This window comes from Prionailurus viverrinus, chromosome A2 (genome assembly GCF_022837055.1).
Source record: "Prionailurus viverrinus isolate Anna chromosome A2, UM_Priviv_1.0, whole genome shotgun sequence".
In the NCBI taxonomy this organism is placed as follows: Eukaryota; Metazoa; Chordata; class Mammalia; order Carnivora; family Felidae; genus Prionailurus; species Prionailurus viverrinus.
Genome location: NC_062562.1, coordinates 114,930,534 through 114,950,911, shown reverse-complemented (window position 1 = coordinate 114,950,911; position 20,378 = coordinate 114,930,534). Strand labels below are relative to the sequence as shown.

Below are 20,378 nucleotides of genomic sequence, written 5' to 3'. Positions count from 1 at the left end.
AGAAACCTAGGAAAATCAGAATACATGATCGTGCTTTATTTGTTCCTTATATAACCATACATGTACTGTAGTATAAATATGCTATGTTTTTATATGTATGGATATATATGTATTTGCATGTTTATGAAGCTCTAGGGGGGTTGAAGAGCCATTTTACATTTGATGACTTTAATACTGATCCTTTTATTTTTTCTGTAAAGTTGACTGTATGTATACAAGAACCATATTTATGTACTTACCTACATACACATACAGCCATTCTTTTACTCAAAAACATTCTATAAATTGAGATTATGCTACAGGACATAAAGTACTTTCTTGAAAACTTTGAGATATATTTCAAATTTTTATGTTCATCAACCCTCCCTTTAAAAGACAGCTTAAACATTTATAAAATAGTAGGGGCAAAATGCTACTGACAATTAAGGAATAAATGTAGCCAGTGGAAAAGGCTCACAGGAATCAGGAGATGAAAAATGAGACAGCCCTCTGCAACCATATGTTGCATTTGCTTTGCCATGTAGTAAAAAGTTTCATTACAAAACAGCCTTTCCTTCTGAGGAAACTAGCGCAACTTGAGGACTTGAGCTTCACTTTCATTTTGGAATGTCTTTTAAATGTCTTCATATTTTCTCATTAAAAGCAATTCCAACATTATTGTATCTAAATTTTATTTTGCACACGTGCGAGAGAGAACGTGCACCTGTGCACGCACGTGAGCAGGGGAGGGGCAGAGAGAGAGAGAGGGAGACAGAGAATCAATCTCAAGCAGGCTCCACACGTCAGTGCAGAGCCTGATGCAGGGCTCGAACCCACAAACTGTGAGACCATAACCTGAGCCAAAATCAAGAGTCAGGCACTTAACTGATTGAGCCACCCAGGTGCCCCTGTAATTTAAGTTTGAGCAAGTGGTGTACTCATTCAAGCTAAATGATTTGTGCCTTTGGAAATGTTAATAGAATAGGACATGTCCCTGCTTGTACTGCTTACTCAGTGTGAGAACTGGCGTTATTTCTGCAAAACACACAGTGCAGACGCACCCCTGTTCCTCTCTGCATCCCTGTTCCTTTCCCTGCAGGGAAATCTCCTGTTCCTCTGCACATGGTCAGTCTCTATAAATAGTTGCTGGTTTTAACTCAATTTTGTAAATTTTGGACATTGCCGTAATCTTATTCTCTTTCTGTTTATGATTTTTTTTTAATTTTTTTTTTCAACGTTTATTTATTTTTGGGACAGAGAGAGACAGAGCATGAACGGGGGAGGGGCAGAGAGAGAAGGAGACACAGAATCGGAAACAGGCTCCAGGCTCTGAGCCATCAGCCCAGAGCCTGACGCGGGGCTCGAACTCTCGGACCGCGAGATCGTGACCTGGCTGAAGTCGGACGCTTAACCGACTGCGCCACCCAGGCGCCCCATATGATTTTACTATATCTTATATCCGTGGTTCTCAAAGAGTGGGTACCCAGACCAACATCATCAGCCCCACCTGGGAACTTGTTATAAATGCAGGGTTTTGGCCCTACCACAGACATACTGAATCAGAAAATTTAGAGGATGGGCCCAACCATCTGCTTTAACAGACCTCTAGGTGTCTGATTCACACTAAAATTTGAGAACCTTGTCAGAAGACTCTACCTGTGAGAGTTTAATGTGCATCTTAACAAATACTAGTGACAAACATTTCCCTTGTTTTTGGCGATAGAGCAAGTTCAGGAAGTTTGGATTTGATTCAGCCTATGATTTAAACTTTAGAACTTACTAGATTTTCATGTAAAAAGGCATCATCTGCACATTCTAAAAATAACGTTTATGGGCAGATTCCAGGAGATCTCTCTAAAACTACGTTGTTGATCTCTCTAATACTCCGTTGTTTCAAATTGAATATGTTGTTATTATTCTCAAGACCTGTGATGCTGTGAGAGCTGCTACCTGAAGTAGCTCTGAAAAATGAACTAACTTTTGTATCAACTTGTGTTTATGCTAAAAATAAATGCCGGTACAAATCTGTCTTTCAGCAAGAGCTGATCTACTTCACGTTCAGCCGACAAGGAAGCGGGGAGCACACCGTGAACCTCAGCCTTCTGCTTCAGAGATGCAATGAAGTCCAGCTGTGGGTGGCCACGGAGATTCTGCTCTGCGGCCAGCTGGGCAAGCGAGTGCAGCTGGTGAAGAAATTCATCAAAATCGCTGCGCAGTGAGTTCTGACGCTGAAAAGCATAATTCCTCTCGTCTCCTTGAGAGAGTGCATTTTTTTCCTTGTGATGATAAGAAGGGTTAGGAGGTAAACGTATAATACTGAGTTAAGTGACCAAATGATGGAAAAGGTCTCTTCTTGAATATTTATGTCTTTGCATTTGAAGTATTCCTGCTGTACAGTGTCAAAACACCGGCCTAAAGCAGTCTGCTCTGTGCTGCAGGATGATTAAGCAGGCAGCGCAGCGCCCACATGCTCCATCCTGGGGCAACGGGGAAGGTGTTGTGAGCAGGGAGAATCATTGCAAATGAGGTGCATTTGAGGATTCTGCTCTTGACTGCTTGATGCCCACGGTGTGAACTTGGCGAACTCTGCACTGGTCAGTCCCAGCTGACCTGCACTGGTCAGTCCCAGCTGACCTCTGAGCCGCACTCCCTGGGTGCAGCCACTGTGAATGGCTGTCTATCCCATACACACCATCCTCCAAACCTGGACATGTGTTGTTGGCTCAGCCAGAATGACCCCTTCCACCCTACAAATGGCTGCCATTCCTAAGACCTAGGTCAAATGTTGCTTCCTTCCTGAAGTCATCCCTGACTTTCAAATGCAGGATCAGCCATTCCCTATCCCACTCTCCCTCACACACATGCTTTTTCGCTTTTAGCTTCTTTATTATATTTTTTAACTTCTGTGTTTAGGTAGAATCCCTTCACTTGGCTGGGTTAGCCTCCAGAGGGCAGGGACCATTGCTAAGCAAACATTGTACCTGAGATGTCTGGTGCAGAACTTGGTAAATAGCAGTGACTCAGTAAAGGTTAGTTGAATGACATTTGAGTAACTTGCTGGGAGCATCTCTTCAAATACCAGGTTCGTATCTTGAGACTGCTCTTGAGGCAGCTTCCAACAGAAGTAGGCAGCATGAATCAGAATCTTGCCCAGTTCCCTCTGCCTCCCATCTTATTTCTCCTTTGTCTCCCAAAATAGTTTTTACATCACACCGTTTTGGAGTATATGTCCATGTAATGCGTTCGGGAACTATATATTGATCATTCATTACATGTGCAGATCCATGCTGCACTGACCCTGTGCACAATCCCTGGCTTCGAGGAGTCAGCCATGTGCTGGAAAGGATGCTTTGATAATTAAAATGGCTAATGTGCAGAAAAGAAGGGGGGGTGCCCTGTTCCAAGATCAAGTTCTGTTGGGGGCCTTAGAGGAAGGGAAGCTCTTAGGCCAACAACGTGGAAAAAGAGGATTGGAAAAACATTCATGAAGAAAGTAGCATTCAAGTCTGTATTTCAAATCTGGGTGAACTGGACAGATAAGATTCCAATAGTTCACACTCTCCATGGAGGTGAACCTCACTGGAAGAGGGTGTTAGAGGGGCTCACTGGAGGCAGACCACATATGGTCAAGGAAAGGAACCTCATCCACTTTGGCCAGAGTGGAGGGGTATTTGTAAGAAAGGTGTGGGAGAGCAGGAGGTTGATCTGCAAAGGAAGATAAAACCAAATTGTGAAGGATGTTGAATTTCAGGTCAAAGAGTTTGGACTGAATTGAGAAGACAGAGATTCATTACCAAGTGTCTGTGCAAGAGACCCATAGGAGCAGAGCTGTCCCCCAGGAAGGTTGATCTGGAAGTAGCACATAGACTGAACTGTAGGCAAAGAGACCCCACAGGCATGATATTTTGTTTACCCAGCAAGAGATGATGGAAGTACCTAACCTGGTGTTTGGTGTTACTGAGAATGGGAGGAGAGAGAAATAACAGAGACGCCTACATCTTGGATGGTTTTTATGGTGAAAGTTCCTTTTTTTGATTTGGCCAGTGTATTCCAAACAGCCTGTGCAATTCATAAAGGTGAGGCTCTTTTGGATCAAAAGCTTTCTTATAAATGCCAGTTACTTGGAGAAACGGGATGTTAATGTCCCAAGGAGTAAAATGACACCACACAGCTTAGTTCCAGTATAAGATTATATCTATCCTCAGGGAAATGAAATATATTCACATCTTCTCCTTATGGCCCCATGCTCTTGAATTATTTACTGTACTGGTCTCTCTGTCCCCAGCCCATGGAATAGAATGCCAACAGAAACATAAAGTTAAATTCCTCATAATCACACTAGTAGGAATAACCAAGGGAAAACAGTAATTTCCATGATCATGAAGTGTCTCCCCTGCCTAAGGCATCTATTTGCATATTCATGTTTCCCTTCCTTCTCACCAACCCCATCCCCCACCTCTGTGGTTTGAGTGAGTTTATTTCCTCACACAGACAAAGGAATGTTTGCTAAACTGGAATGTTTCAGTGTCAGTCTGTTCTTATCATGGAATGAATGAACCTGGGTAACAAAGGATTCCAGACTGGATTGGTATCCAACGTTGGTACTGTATCAATTTGTCTTCTAGAGAAATCATTTTTTCTACTTACAGGTTCAGACATTAGTTATATGTGCTTTTTTAAAAATTATTATTGTAAGCATGACTTAAAAAGAAGACCATTGTTTATGGGAGCTAAAGATAAAAAGATGAGAATTCTATCTAAGATTGCAGATAGATAAATGGTGTTGAATAAAATGAGGAATAATAAACCTTTTTATAATGAATAACGATAAAACCATTTCCCCCAAGAGTCTTGTTTTCAACTCCAGAAAGTGCTGTGTGAAAAGCTGCCTGTCTACAAGGCTTTCCGGTGACGGGCAGAATATAAAAATGAAATACGTACATACTCAAGCCATAAGGAACTTAATGTCTAGTGAGGAATCACAGAACCGTGGAGCCTGGGAATGTGAGAGGACCTGGGAGTAAGCAAGAGCCTCCAGCTGACGTGCTGTGATGTAGGGGCTGGAGAGTTCTTGCTGACCACAGGAGCCTCTCACCTCAAATCATCACTTCAAGAGATGAGCTGACTGAAAAAGAAGGGGGTATGCCTGGCTAACTCAGTTGATAGAGCATACTCTTGATCTCTTGATCTCAGGGTTGTAAGTTTGAGCCCCACGTTGGCTGTAGAGATTACTTAAATCTTTAAAAAGCGAGAGAGAGGAATGGAGCTGACTCAAGTCTGTCCTGGCTGGTGTGAACTTTCCAGGGGTGTGATGAAACAGAAAGGGTAGACTGAGGGAAGTGGATGACAGAAGGGAAGCAGAGTCAAAGTATTGATGCCTTTAGTCACCAATGATTTACAAAAACAGGTGGATTTCTAAATCATTGACCAGAAGGCATCTTTATTTGTTTATCATGGAATATACCAAATAGCGTTCACCCAGGAGAATGGTGGCAGAAACCGGATGAAGTGACCAATCAGACTGAGTCTTGAGTCCTCTTGCGTCCCCTCTAACTGCAGGCACTGGGCCCATGGAGACCCAGCAGTGGGAGGTCCTGCAGGACTGTGTCCACCCCACATATTCTGGACCCTAGGTATGGAGACAGCAGCACCTTTCCAGGTTCCACAATTAATCGGGATAGAACTTCGAAATGCTCCCCAATTGACCTTCTCTGCCCTGGAGCCCAGGCACAGCTATATTGGGCAGTATCTAGCCCATGGGGCTGGGACTAGGAGCAGGCCACTTAGGGAGGACCTGCCGGGGCACACGCAGCTGTGTATGTGCCCCACATACACAACCCCATGGGGATCCTGCCACAACCCCAAGCATTCTTCTGGTTCTAAACTAGATACTTTTATACCCAGTCTGTGTCACTGGAAAGCAGTACAGTTTCTGGGGACAGTTTTTACCAGAACCTTTAAGTTCAAGGATAGCTTTTGACCAATCATGTAATGACTGGAGGTCTAACTTAATTAAAAGAACGATAGATAGAGGCACCTGGGAGGCTCAGTTGGTTAAGCATCCAACTCTTGATTTCAGTGAGGTCATGAGATCAAGCCCTGCATCAGGCTCAACGCACAACTTGGAGCCTGCTTGGGATTCTCTCTCCCCTCTCTCTCCACCCTTCTCCTGCCTGTGCACATGCTCTCTCTCTCTCAAAACAACAACAACAACAACAACAGCAACAACAACAACAACAAAAAAAAACCTATAAATACAGTTGAAAAGTTTTATACGCAGGGATACTCATTGTTGCATTCTGTATTGAATTGAGAATAACTTAAATGTCAATAATAGGGCAATAAGTAAACACATCATGAAATATATTTTTGATGAAGTTATAGAACCATTGATGATTGGGAAGAATTCATAATATATACTGTATCAGAGTATAATTGAAGAAGCAGGATACAGAGTTATATATACACTGTTCCCAAGTTCCATCTAAGATATTGGTGAAGATGTGATGGGAGAGACAGCATCTGGTACAAGCTAAGTTATTATACACCAGGTAGTTTTTATGCACTGGCTTACTGTTGAGCATTTTCATATTTCTTCATATTTATCAAATTAGAGTGATTTCTTAATTTTAAAAACTAGTCTCAGAGAAGTGTTTTTTTAATGCACCCCAGAAAAAGGAGTGTCCTCAACTCGCAGGCTGTCCTGGCTGAACTGGGAGACCAAGCCCCCTCTGGGGGTTTTGAGAGTTAGTGGAATTTTAACCAATTAGGTTGAAGGGCATGACTGACGTTATGCAGAACAGATAAGCTTACAGAGTGAATGGAGCTCAATGTGATTTTATTTTGCGTTTTTTCCTCCTTTTTTTCTCTAAATGAGAAATGTGCGACAGTATCCCCCATGATACATGCCATGTTTTATATAGATATGTAATACAGTAGCTATTTTGTTGATAGCAAGGAAAATGCATCTGAATGTCATGGGAGGGGAAGCTTGGACCACTGAGGTGGGAGGGGCTTGTCTGTCAAAACATAAAGAGCATCCTGATTAAAGAGATGGGCAAGAGAGCTGTTATAATGAGAGTTTGCTATATATAAAGAAACACGAATTCATGAGTTTTCAGTTGAAATTTTAAATGCGTCATCCAAAATAGATATTTTAAAAGGAGGAATCTTTTGAGGCGTCAAGGGGGTGTCAGGAGCACAGATCTTTCCCTAGAGGTAAGGATAAGCCCAAGCATTTGGAATCTGTCCCCTGTGTTAGGAACAGTGTAGGGGATACCACTCCCCATCCATAGGGGCGGTCAATGTGTGTTGGCCATGGGGCAGAGTTCAGCCCTGCCCTGGACATTGAACTCTGTAGCCTAGGACAGTCTTTTGGGCTTTATCTTTTGTGGCCTTCTGGCAAAAGCACGTTGCTCCAAGTACCTTGTACTTTCTTTTATTCCGTAGCTGCAAAGCCCAGAGAAACCTGAATTCTTTCTTTGCTATTGTGATGGGTCTCAACACTGCTTCTGTGAGTCGGCTGTCGCAGACCTGGGAGGTGAGCCTTGGGGGCCCACATGAAAGGGGGAAGTGGGATAGGGACAAATAAAACTGAAGGGGAAACATGCCAACAAAAGGCCTTTATTTAAAATACATTGACTTAGGGGTGCCTGGGTGGTGCAGTCGGTTGAGCGTCCGACTTCAGCCAGGTCACGATCTCGGGGTCCGTGAGTTCGAGCCCCGCGTCAGGCTCTGGGCTGATGGCTCAGAGCCTGGAGCCTGTTTCCGATTCTGTGTCTCCCTCTCTCTCTGCCCCTCCCCCGTTCATGCTCTGTCTCTCTCTGTCCCAAAAAAAATAAATAAACGTTGAAAAAATAAAAAATAAAAAATAAAAAATAAAATACATTGACTTAAATGGTTTAAATGAGGTTAAGTACCACTCAAAAAAAATGTTAAAAATGAATGTGTCAAGTAGAACTATTTTGATCACATGGTCTTCAGGATGGTTCTATTATATATATAATAGAACATAAATTGTACACACATGCATATTTGTTTTCTGCCCTGCTGCCATGATAGTGTGGTTACCGTCCCATGCTAGTCCTTTCGAAGTGATGACATATGTCCAGAGCAGATTTGTTGAGATGCTAATGAATTTAAGCTTCTGGTCCTTTCTCTTGCATTGCCCCTGGCATTGTGTTCAGTGGAGGATGTGTATCTTTGTAAAATTTGCAGACATAAAGTAATTTTGTATTCTTTTTTCCAAAGAGGGGCCCGCAAAGTAGTATGTTTCAGGCTTCACAAGTCAGGGCTCTGCCTCTGTCAGTGTTGTGTGATAATGGCCATTCCGGTTCTAAGGTGGAGAGGCCCACTCAAGTTAGTCCAAGTTCTGAACCGCAGACTATAATGGGCCTATGAGGAAAGAACTGAAACCGAGATGCCCCTAAGTGTGTCTAGGCACAGATACAGGGCTCTCAGCCTCTCCCCGGGCCCCATCACCTTCTTTTTGGACTTTTGTTTCTTTCTCTGCCTCTCTGTTCCCTACTGACTGGCTACCGCACTGCATGCACCTTTTCTCTCCCTCATCTTTTTCTCTTTAACCATTCAGGCTTCTTTCTCCCTTATGACCCTGAGCTCCATGTGACTCCTGTGGTCTCAGTTTCTCTCCAGCCCTCTCTGATTCAGCTCCTGTCACTACTCCATTCTGATGGTCCCCTGATTCAAACTCCTACAACCTAGGCCAGCTAGCTTTTTCTTACGTTAGATCTCAACTCAGAGTTCTGAATAACGGGGATTCACTGTCTTTGCTTCAGGGGCCATACTTCATTGGAATGCATGGTGGTGACCTGAGGGTCAGGGTCACCGCCCCTTAAAGGAGTGCAAAAGAAAAGAAACGAAAGGCCTGCCTTCCCTGGTTAAGCAAACACGACCTGCACACACATTGTGAGATGAAAGGAGATGGCCAACAAAGGCCACAGTCAATCAGAGCAGGAGGGAAAAGGCCAGCAAGGGTCAGAAGAAAGTGGAATTTGAATTAAACCTGGAAAGAAGCTTTGATTTGCAGAAATTGAGAGGAGAATTAAGTTCCAACAGCATGCGTTTCATGCACATGTTGACTGCCTACCATGTACAGGGCACTCATCAGTGCCGTGGCTGGTAGATAATGGGCCAGGCAAACGAGAAGAAGGTCTTGGACCGGCTCCACTTGGACCACAGAAGGGCAAGTGGGGACTCACAGCAAACCACGCAGCTAGAAAGGGGCAGAGTCGGAATTCAAATTCAGACTAACTGACTACTAAGTCAGTATGGAACGTATCCAGTATTTCCCTTAATTGTGTCAGAGCTAGGCTGGAAAATCCCACGTGCTTCTTGCTTGGGCCCAAATTTTTATTTGGGAGGATGGCATATGTTTCTACCCTGTATGATTTGATGTGGTTGCTCTTCACTATTCAGTAGTTCCTTCCCACTGACGTGCAGGCTTCATCACTTAGGGTTTTTATGGCCTTTCACCATTTAGCCCTCTGCTGTGAAACACAGTTCTATCATTTAGACAAAAAATGTCAGCCAATATTATTTCCCACTCAGCAAGACTCTATAAGAAGACCAGAGCATTCGCCGAAGGTGGGATATGGAGCTGAAATTCAAGTTTGTATTAAAAAATCACCCGTGTGTGGCATGTGTGACCAGCTAGATTCCTGAGTCATGTAGCTGTGCATTATTTTAAACTGTCTTGAGCAACATTCCCAAGGAATGTCACATTAAGGAATGATGAAGATTGCCTAGTGAGAAGCAAGTGGCGTAGAATCAAATGATAGAGGTATTTATGCTCAGAAATGGGACACATGCCAGCACAGCTTAGGAAAAGTTCCCCCTAGTGCCTCTGAAAATAACTGACTTCTTTGACCTTTTCCTTTTTGTATTTTGTTTGTTTGATTTTAGAAAATCCCTGGGAAGTTTAAGAAACTTTTCTCTGAACTCGAAAGTTTAACAGTAAGTAGCGAGCCAAAGGGGACTTACTCTTCAAATTAATGGATCGTAACAAATTTCCTTCTAGATTGTAATGGCCAGCACGTTGTCCAGTAGCTTAGCCTACATCACTTGTGTATGAAAATGTAGCTTTGCTTCTTAAGGAATGAAGGAATGGACAGTTAATGCTTCTTCCTCTCCATGGAAAAAGGTAGTGAGAATGGTCCTTTTGACCTCATTTGGACAATGAAGATTTTTAAGTACCTAGTCCATTTCAAAGCTTACAGAATCAACTGGTATAAATGGAGTGTGTGGTCAGTGTCTTATGCATTACTGTTTTCTCCTTTTTCTCCTTTCTACCATTTCTTAGATTTAGGGTTTTTTTTTAATGTTTCTTTTCAGAACACAATAAAACAATGTGCTCTTACTTTCTGTGCATTGTCTGTGCATTATAAGGGAGGTGTTTCTTTGCAGTGTACCTAACAAAAGACTTTGGGGTTACCTCATGAAAGAAATTATGCAGAGGAAACTGTACTTAAGAAACCTATTTGAGGGGCGCCTGGGTGGCGCAGTCGGTTAAGCGTCCGACTTCAGCCAGGTCACGATCTCGCGGTCCGGGAGTTCGAGCCCCGCGTCAGGCTCTGGGCTGATGGCTCGGAGCCTGGAGCCTGTTTCCAATTCTGTGTCTCCCTCTCTCTCTGCCCCTCCCCTGTTCATGCTCTGTCTCTCTCTGTCCCAAAAATAAATTAAAAAAAAAAAAAAAAAAAAAAGAAACCTATTTGAGGAAAATAATAGGGCAATCAAAAGGTGCCTCTCTTTTGCAGTCATTTCCCATTATTGTAAACCAATAAGTTGACTTTCATCCATTGCCTACATTTCTTGCCCTAATTTAGTGACTTTATTCTCCTAGGAAACCTTTATCTACTTTGTTCTGAGGAAGAACCTCTCAACATCTAAATCATGTTCAAATTGTATAGCAAAAGTGGATTTAGAATTGTTTCTGTAGCACATTGATTTTTCTTTCTCTTTGTCATCTGCTTGGTTTGGCAGGATCCTTCCCTGAATCACAAAGCCTACAGAGATGCTTTCAAAAAGATGAAACCACCCAAAATCCCATTCATGCCCCTGTTGCTTAAAGGTAACAATTTTGTTTTATGTTGTGCAATTCCATCTTCAGAAATGTGTCATTCTAACTATGAGGGGCTGAAAAAAAAAAAGGAGGGGGACTCTAGGTGTATTTTGTGAGACTAATTTTGACATTACACCTGTGTTTGCTTGTGATTGTTTTTCAAATGCTCAATTATTTCTGAGGTACCAGAAATACTTAATTGTACTCGAGAGATAAAGCATTTTCACCTGACTTCCAAAATTTGGGACTGGAAACATGTGTTTTTATTTTGCTCTGCTTCTAAGCATGGTCTTAGTTTCTTAGAGTTTACCATCCACTTAATTCAACCAAGAATAAGGCTGGGATAAAGAAACCAAACAGTGATCATGCTCTCTACATTTGCAGCTTAAATTTCAGGGAGCTCCCTGACTGGCTGCTGCTGTGTGAGAAATACCTGTGGTCAACACAGGCAATATAGTGGATGAAAATTATTGGTGGAGGACGTACTTTCTTTTTCCAGTAATGGAATCCATTTGGGAAAATATGTTACAGCTGCAAGCTAGTCCCCTGACTTCTCCTATAGAGCACCAAATAATTCATCCTGAAACATGTTAGTTACATTTGTTAATGAGATCTCAGTGGTCTCTTTCAAACCAAGAGGTTTAATTAAAAGGAAGTTCTTTTTATACTGGCCTATTCTGCTAACATTCAGTATATATTCTACCTAGGTGCTTTCCAGGGAAAAGGGATTTGGTCTTTTTTTTTTTTTTTTTTTTTTTTTGGCCATATTTTGATTCTTCCCAAGGGATTTTATAGGCATACTCTTTTATATAGCCTGTGCCCTTCAGAGGCATGTAACTTCTGCTAGGTCTGGCCCCAGTAGCTGGACTCGTAAATGTGATTCTGGAAATGAGTTACCTAGTAACTGTGTTGTTGGATGGCCTGGCCAGGCTCCCTGCCTCCTCTCCCCCCATTGCTACCCCCACTGACAATAAAGCTGATCTTCCTTCCTCAGCTTCTCTCCAGAACAGCCCCAGCTTGGAGAATTTCTGAGTCTCTGTGATTCCCTGCAGCTCCTCATCTAGCCTGCATCTAGTATCAAGCAAGAATCTTTGTGAAACAATACTGTGTTAGCACAACTAAGAGGCATATAGATGCTGCATTCAAGCTGAAAAGATTCTGCTAAATGTAAATGGGTGAAATAAGGGGGGATTGTAATGCCAAAATAGCAATTTAAACGTTTATTCAGGCTTATGATTTTTATTTGCAAAATAAAACACCTTCACCTGGACAGTGTGGGTGGCAGGTAGGACATAACACTTAGAATCATTTAGACACAAATAGGAAGCAGGAAATGAAGACAGATCTGGGAAAGAATTGATTTTAAGCAGAAAACAATTTGAAACAAAATTTGTAAGGTAATGAGAAGTTAGTGGACAATGTCCCTTTAGCTTATTTAAATATGAGCAGTGTTTTTTGCTGTATATTCTTGATTTCCCCCCAAAAAATATTTAATGCAGCCAAGTGTCTCACACTTATATCTTAGCTTAGATGCAATTTTCTGCTCTACTGAGTTTATCTACACCTCTTTGTTGGCAGCAAAACGAATTTCCCTTTTTTTCTACTGAAAATACATTCATTCACTCTAGTAAATTAAACATTTTTTTCTTTTTTTTATTAGAGGCTTTCTTGAGTTTAAGCAGTTTTCCCTTTTAAATATTTTGTGATTATAAAAATAAACATCATTAACACTTTATTTAAAATTATCATTTTTTTCTGGGATGCCTCAGTGGCTCAGTCAGTTAAACGTCTGATGCCAGCTAAGGTCATGATCTCACAGTTCGTGGGTTCGAGCCCCGCATCAGGCTCTGTGCTGATAGAGCCTGGAGCCTGTTTTGGATTCTGTGTCTCCCTCTCTCGCTGCTCCTCCCCCACTCATACTTTGTCTCTCTCTCTCTCTCTCTCTCTCTCTCTCTGAAAAATAAAAATTAAAAAAAATTTTTTTAATAAAATTATCATTTTGTCTGAAATAATTTCCAAAGGAATATAATGTAAAATTTTAAATGTGTATATATCATGCCTGGAACAAAACATTTTGGAAAAAATAACATTGGGATGCCTGGGTGGCTCAGTCGGTTAAGCTTCTGACTTCGGCTCAGGTGATGGTCTCGCGGTTTGTGAGTTAGAGCCCCACATCGGGCTCTGTGCTAACAGCTTCAGATTCTTTGTCTCCTCCTCTCTCTGCCCCTCCCATGCTCATGCTCTGTCTCTCTCTGTCTTTCAATAATAAATAAACGTTAAAAAAAATAATAACATTAATTTGGGGGCTTTTTTAATTGCAAAAATTTTTTTAAGTTGTAATAAACTACTTTAGAACAACCACCTTATTAATGAAAACTCGTTCTGCCCCTTGTGCCTCCCACTTTGGGTTGCTATTAGTTAGAGAAAAAGGACCAAATTGAACCCCTTGGATGTTAAGAAGGATTAGGCCTCCCATGTTTCTTTCTTTCTTTCTTTTTTTTGTTGAGACAGTTCCCAGTAAGCATGGAGATTATCAGGTAATCTGAGGATCCTTCCAAGTCTCAGCTTTCCTGTTTCCCAGTTGAATTCTTGCCTTTTGATTTAGTTGCCCCCATACTGTGGTGTGGAATCTGTTCAGAAAGCAGATGAATAGGAAACCCTAAATAAGTGTAGGAGAAAGGGTCCAGCTAAGCTAAAGTCCAAAGCAGCCAAATAGTCTGTTTCATTCAGTGTTTTGAAGATGGTAGTCCTTTCCAGTAGAATCAATAATCAACAGGTGTTTGAAGATTAACTGAAGTCCTCCGGTGGGTTGTGTATGTATTTTAGAGAAGAGATGATTATTGCAGGTTTGCGAGTGTGTTTAAATAAAAGGAAAACTGGTGTTTCTTCCTCCTCTTTTAATTGCCATCAACAAGTGGAGTCATTTTGTCTGGCACTTCTGTTATATGAAGTGTTTGGAGAGTGTTCAGGTGTCTCCAGATGAAAGGTACTCATTTCACACATTCAGCCTGGTGGGTACCCAGAATTGCTTCACAGCCCACGACTTAAGTTCTGAGATCCCAGGTTTCTTTCTCTCTCTCTGTCCCCTTCTCTCCCAACTTTGTTCCCTTCCCTTCCCTTCCCTTCCCTTCCCTTCCCTTCCCTTCCCTTCCCTTCCCTCCCCTCCCCTCCCCTCCCCTCCCCTCCTCTCCCCTCCCACCACTTAAGTTCTGAGGTCCCAGGTTTCTTTCTCTCTGTCCCCTTCCCTCCCAACTTTCTTTCTTCCCTTCCCCCCCCCCCGCCCCTTCCCTTCCCTTCTGACTGCATCACCTGCCATTCAACTGCATCAAAACCTTCAGCCACTTGAACCCCCTCTCCTGAGTGGCAGCCCCTCCAGCCTCTCTGCCCTTTCCACCCGGCCCCAAGCACCTTCCCTGCCTTATTCTCATGCTCATCAGCCTGACCTCCAAGCCCTAAGGGTTGGGGTTGAGACCACCCAAGAAGTGAAAAGACCTTAGGTTGGAGGAAAGAGAGGGAGCCACCAAAGGAAAGATTTGAAAAGTTGCAGACACACCCCACATGCCATAAATCTAGCCAGGCGACTGTAAGGGGCTGTAAGAAATGTCCAAGTCCTTTCAATGTGAGCTCCCAGAGAGGCACAGTGGGGAAGAGGAAGCAGGCTCCCTGGGTTTGAGCCCTGGCTGGGAGGAGTAGAGCTGTGATCCTGGGCCAGCTGTGCCTGTTCTTTGGCTCACAGTTTCTTCACATTCTGTCCTGCTAAGGCTTTACCTTACAGTCTTCTGTTAATGCCCTTTCTGATGCTGTTAATAGAGATAAGTGCCATTATTGTCATCACCCCTCATCATCATCCTCGGGAACATAGGGAGAAGAGGACAATAATGTAACATTGGGGAAATGGCCCAAGTGACTCAGAGAGGGCATTTGTAACCCGAGGTCTCAGGGAGTTAGGGGAGACTGGGCTTTTAGGTGGTGTGTAATGTAGGTAGAGTGCACATGCGCTTATTTGCTACACACAAAAAAAAGGAAAAGCTCATGCGCCGACTACTCTTAAGTATCGTGTCACAGAATGAAAGCTTATGGTTCTTTTTTGAAAGCAAAGTCATGAAAGACAAAATAACCAGAGTCTTTCAGACAACTGTGTAATTGTAAATTATTTTCCTATTAGAACATCAGTTTTAGTAAAGGGGGAAAAAGCTTAGGAAAACTTTGCAGTCGGTGCTAGAAGCTGTATATAAGGGGTTCCTTGAGGAAAGGTTTGGATCAGGGGATCATGTAGGTCTGTGGCTGGTGTCGTCCCCTGGTGGGCAGTCAGAGCTCAGCAGCCAAGTGTCTTGCAGGCAGGTTTCCAGCACCTACCTCGTAATTGCCCCATAGGGACCAGCAGGATGAAAGTCTTGATTAAATGCAAATGCTTTCCCTTTCTATTTATAGGAATCTTAAGCTGTTCTTTTGCCTCTTTTATGTCAGGTTATTTCAACAAGATAATTTTCATTTGGTTTATCCTCCATGTTTGTGATCCGACATGATTATTTGCAGGCTCTTTGATTCTTATCTGTGAAGATTCCCTAGTGCTCTGTCTGTCTTTGACCCTCTGATCTGAGTTTCTGAGTCATCCACTCACTGAGCTTCAGCTGCTGTCTTTATTGTAACTAATTCCCAAATCCCTTTCTCTGGAGGAGGCATTCAGGTTTTTTGCAACCAAAAGGAGGCTTTTCTTTGAGTATCTTCTGTCACTTCCCATGCAGGTGAGGCTCAAACCAAATGTAACTTTCCCTTCCTCTGAAAATGTACCTTCATCCTAATTTCCGTATGTTCTTCTCATCAGTGATGCTTTCCACCCATTGAGTAGGGCCAGAAACTGCCATTTTCTAGCCCATCCCTTTCCTCATTTCTGATACACAATCACGCACTGGCTTTGAGACCGAAAAATCTACATTTTAACATCTAAATCTAAATTTTCTAATGTAGATAAAGCAGGCCACATACACTTTGCCAGGGATTGTTAAAAAGTAAGCACATAAATATGAAAATTCCTTTGTTTCTGGGTATTTATTTCTTTCCTGCTCAGTGTTCTGGTCAAAAAAAACATAATGGACTGGTTAAGTTATAGAATAGTGTTAGCTTCTATCAAGCACATTGAAGTGCAAAATATATAACTGCATTAATGTTATAATATTCTCTCCTCCCCCTCACTTATAAATTATGCCTTTTCACATCGAATACCATACAGATTCAGGTTCAAGTTGCCTTGTCAAATGCATGGAGTAATGCATGATGTTTAAGAAAAATTAATAAGTTGCATTGCCTCTGGACCTCCTTAGCCCTGACTCATGATCCATTCCTAATGGCACATATGTCTTTTTGTTTTTAATTTTCAGATGTAACATTTATTCATGAAGGAAATAAAACATTTTTGGATAATCTTGTCAATTTTGAAAAACTGGTACGTACATTTCATTATTTCTCCCTTTTCCCACTGTCAGGAAAGTGCATGCTTTTCCTTCTTGTTCTAAGAAACAAATGGTTTAAGTATTTTTCTCCTCTGAATACACGGTGGTTTCCAGGAGCTTATTTGCTGCACGTTCAGCATTGTCAATAAAATGTATTCCAGTGAAAAATAAGTGTGCTAGCAAGGTTTTGAGGACCAACTATGAAAGTCTGCTTTTTATTTTTGAAAATGGGACTTCATTCAATTAATATCAGTGGTTGTGTGTGTGTTACTAAACCGGAAATAAAACCTGTAAGGTTCTGTCACTAAGAGTTCACACTCAGGAGGTTAAGCTTTACTGCTTGAAAGGCATCGCTCTGCGTCTCAGTGTATACTGCTTCCAGGACCCAGGAAAAAGCTCTGCTTCTGGGGAGATGCGTTCATCTTCAGTGCTCCCCACTGGATGCGAAGGTGGAATTCGCAGGCTGTGCCTGAGAGGAAGCACCACCCCTCTGTCCGCCTGTGGAGCACGGTGGACTGTGGAGACAGCAGCTCAGACAGAGTGCACTCCCTGCTCTCAAGGGAAAGGTTCCCATTCAGTCCTCCCTTACGAGTTACTGAAATTCCCCTTCCTTAAGTATTTCTAAGACCTTCCCAGGTACTTCCTCCTGTAGTGAGCTCCTCCTAGCCTTTCGGACTGGCCTAGGGCAGAGGGGGAGCTGCTGGGGAGAACTGAGCAAGTGTAAACGAGGAGTGCTCCAGAGAGGCCCCGTGGACTGCAAGAATGGATCTGTCCCCAAATGAACTTGAGTGTCATAGATTAGACTGTCCTTCATGGTTAAAGATGATACCAGTGACCCCTGTCCGTAGATCCTGACCTTTGAGTGACCTTCTCAGCAATGGTAATGGATTTGTATGAACTCTTTCAGGAACTGACCCCCGGTTCCCTGTGAGACTGGGTCAGGCATGTGAGAGAAGGTTGAGTGAGGCGGGGGTTGCAGACCATGACCAAAGAACGGTACAAACTGATGAGTCCCAGCGGGGTTTGGCATCTGACCTTTGCCTCATAAGTGCCCGGCTGTAATCGTCAGGTTAACTCACCACACATGGGGTGAGGTGACAGAGGACCACTGTGCCACTTGAAAATCCAAGCACCTAGAATCTGGGAGAGAGACGTCTTGGGATATCCTGCCGTAGCTCTATTTTAATCAGTTGAGAATGACTGATTTGACTTCAAATCCTGGCCAGCACATCTGGTTAAGTTGTTTTTAAAGTGGATGTGCCTGTACTCTTTAAATCCCCCTGTGCTAAGTGCTTTGGAACCAGAGCTCAGTTATTTAAAACAGTTTTAAGTTTATTTATTTATTTTGAGAGAGACAGAGATAGCACAAGCAGGGGAGGGGCAGAGAGAGTGGGAGAGAGAGAATCCTAAACAGGCTCTGTGCTGCCAGCACAGAACCTGACACGGGGCTGGAACTCACAAAACTGTGAGATCATGACCTGACCTGAGCCAAAACCAAGAGTCAGACACTCAACTGACTGAGCCAAGCAGGCTTTCCAGAGCTCAGTTATTTTAGATGCTACAGTCAAACCAGCACAGCCAGAAGTAGATATTCAGAGTGAGGTTTTTTTGTACATACTCTTTAGACTTGTTCTGTATCACTGTGTCATGTTCTATTTTTTTAAAGATAATTGTAATTTTTTTTAATGTTTATTTATTTTTGAGACAGAGACCAAGTGTGAGCTGGGATGGGGCAGAGAGAGGGAGACACAGAATCTGAAGCAGGCTCCAGGCTCTGAGCTGTCAGCACAGAGCCTGATGTGGGATTCCAACTCACAAACCACGAATCATGACCTGAGCCAAAATCAGACGCTCAACTGACTGAGCCACCCAGGCAGGTGCCCCTCACTGTGTCATGTTCTGAAGATCCCAGGGTACCTGTTTGCAACCAAAGACTATAGGCACTAACATTCTAGACTTTATGTAGGTTAATCTCCAGTGTTGGATATTAATGAAATGATTTCAGGCAGATGAAGCCTTTGGTCAATATCTACTTCAAATCCCGGCCAGCACATCTGGTTAAGAATGCCTAACAAGCTTTGGAGAGCATGTGTGGAGATGCGGGAGGAGGGGTGTCACTCTGAGTAGAATTCAGCACAAAGGTCTAGTGAGTTACCCTCTGACTAACTTAGACGGAACACGGGAGAACAGTTGTGCTCGTTATAAAGCTGACTGTTGTCTGTTGTTAAGAGCAGGCCAGCAGTTGACCTTCTCCCCCAGGTGAGCCAGTGGTTTGGTCAAGTTCCTTGTGTTACTGCCCCTCTGATAGTGCTACTGAAGTCAGAGAAAGATTCGATAAAGGTACAAATGGGAAAAAGCCATGGAAAGATCCTCACATCCCTGTCTCTCATTCTGACCAGCATTTCTGGGCTTCTGCTACTTTCTCCAACAATCCAGTGGATGCCTTTGGATAACAGCTAATGTCGTCTAGAGTCTTGCTTTCAGATATGTCAGGACTTCAGACTGAGGCACCTGGGTGGCTCAGTCAGTTAAGCATCTGACTCTTGATTGGGACTCAGGTCGTGATCCCAGGGTCATGAGATGGAACCCTGAATTGGGCTTCACACTGGGTGGTGTGGAGCCTGCTTAAGATTCTCTCTCTCTCCTCTTCCCCCTTCCCACCCTTCTCTGCTGGTGCACACACATAGGCTCTCTCTCACTCTCAAAAAAAAAAAACAAAATTCAGATTAACCTCTGGGAGCAAAACGTAGTCTAACAAATAGTACTTCTTTTAGTGTCAATAACTGTACCCCTTAATCCTTTAAGATGCCTTAAGGAAATAACATGGCATAAATAAGTAATAATATTCTCTTTTAAATTATAAATTCCCAAAGAGAACTTTATTAAAAAAAGACAACTAGAAGCTAAATGCAGTTATGCATGTACACAGCGGGCCATAACACCCACATACATCCATCAGACGCCGGCTAGCCCACCATTTCTAGACAGATCAGGTTCTGTAACATGAGCGAGTTCCTGGTCCTCACACAGTAGATGGCTCTGAGTATGGAGCACACCTACTGCTGACCCCCTCCTTGCACAGAGAAGACAGGGTGAGTTCAAATTTTTTCAAAGGACAAAAACCTATTATACAATGTACATAGCCCTAACATTATACTTGGATGCTGGAGAATGAGACTGAATTTCCTAATAAAGTCAGCGTTTTCAAGGAATGTTTCTTAGCAAGGGACAGAGTTTCACTTAAGCTAAAACAGGATCATCTTTCACAATAATGAACCAATAGAACCTAACTGAATTAACTTGGGAGAAGCCAATGCCTCATGATGGATATTAGCTTAAGCCAGCTAGCAAATCATTCAGTGTATTCTCTTTATCTGGCTGATACAGGCCGACACATTAAGTCAGATGACACGAAGGCCCAGAAGCACTCATTGGGTCTAATAAGATTTCCATTGTTCCCTCTGCTGTCTCAGCAGCTCTAAACGTTTCACTCGCGAACTATTAAATAATGAAGAAACAAATGCTTTCTCTCTTTCTTCTCTTTACTCCTCAGTGTTGAGAGCCTCATCCTTTACCACATTTTCCCCCTCCCCCCTTCAGAAAACCTGAAGATGGGGAGGATTCAGGTTTCACTGCCACACTCAGCCCTCAACCCTGCATCAGCTCAAGGCTCCCGTGAGCTGCCTAAATGGCAGAGGATAGAAATCTGTGTGACGCCATAGCTTAGAACGAGAGAGCTGCCCTGGGAGTAGTGGTAACATTTGGGGAAGGAAACATAACAATACTTTCACAGACGTGAGTCACGTCTCATTTCCTTTACAAATGCAACGTGAGGTCCTGCTATAATCACTGTCCTATTTAATTTTCCACTA

At 42.8% G+C, this 20,378-nt stretch overlaps 1 protein-coding gene across 6 annotated transcripts in view; it reads left to right on the top strand.

The window, feature by feature from the left end:
* Positions 1–20,378, top strand: part of RAPGEF5 (Rap guanine nucleotide exchange factor 5) — a 309,698-nt gene that overhangs the window by 280,121 nt on the left and 9,199 nt on the right. For all 6 annotated transcript variants that reach the window (XM_047833993.1, XM_047833985.1, XM_047834003.1 and 3 more), the window contains 5 exons: positions 2,016–2,194; positions 7,429–7,519; positions 9,901–9,951; positions 10,978–11,065; positions 16,435–16,499. In XM_047833993.1, coding sequence (XP_047689949.1) covers positions 2,016–2,194; positions 7,429–7,519; positions 9,901–9,951; positions 10,978–11,065; positions 16,435–16,499 — 474 coding nt within the window. The remainder of the gene's footprint in view (positions 1–2,015; positions 2,195–7,428; positions 7,520–9,900; positions 9,952–10,977; positions 11,066–16,434; positions 16,500–20,378) is intronic.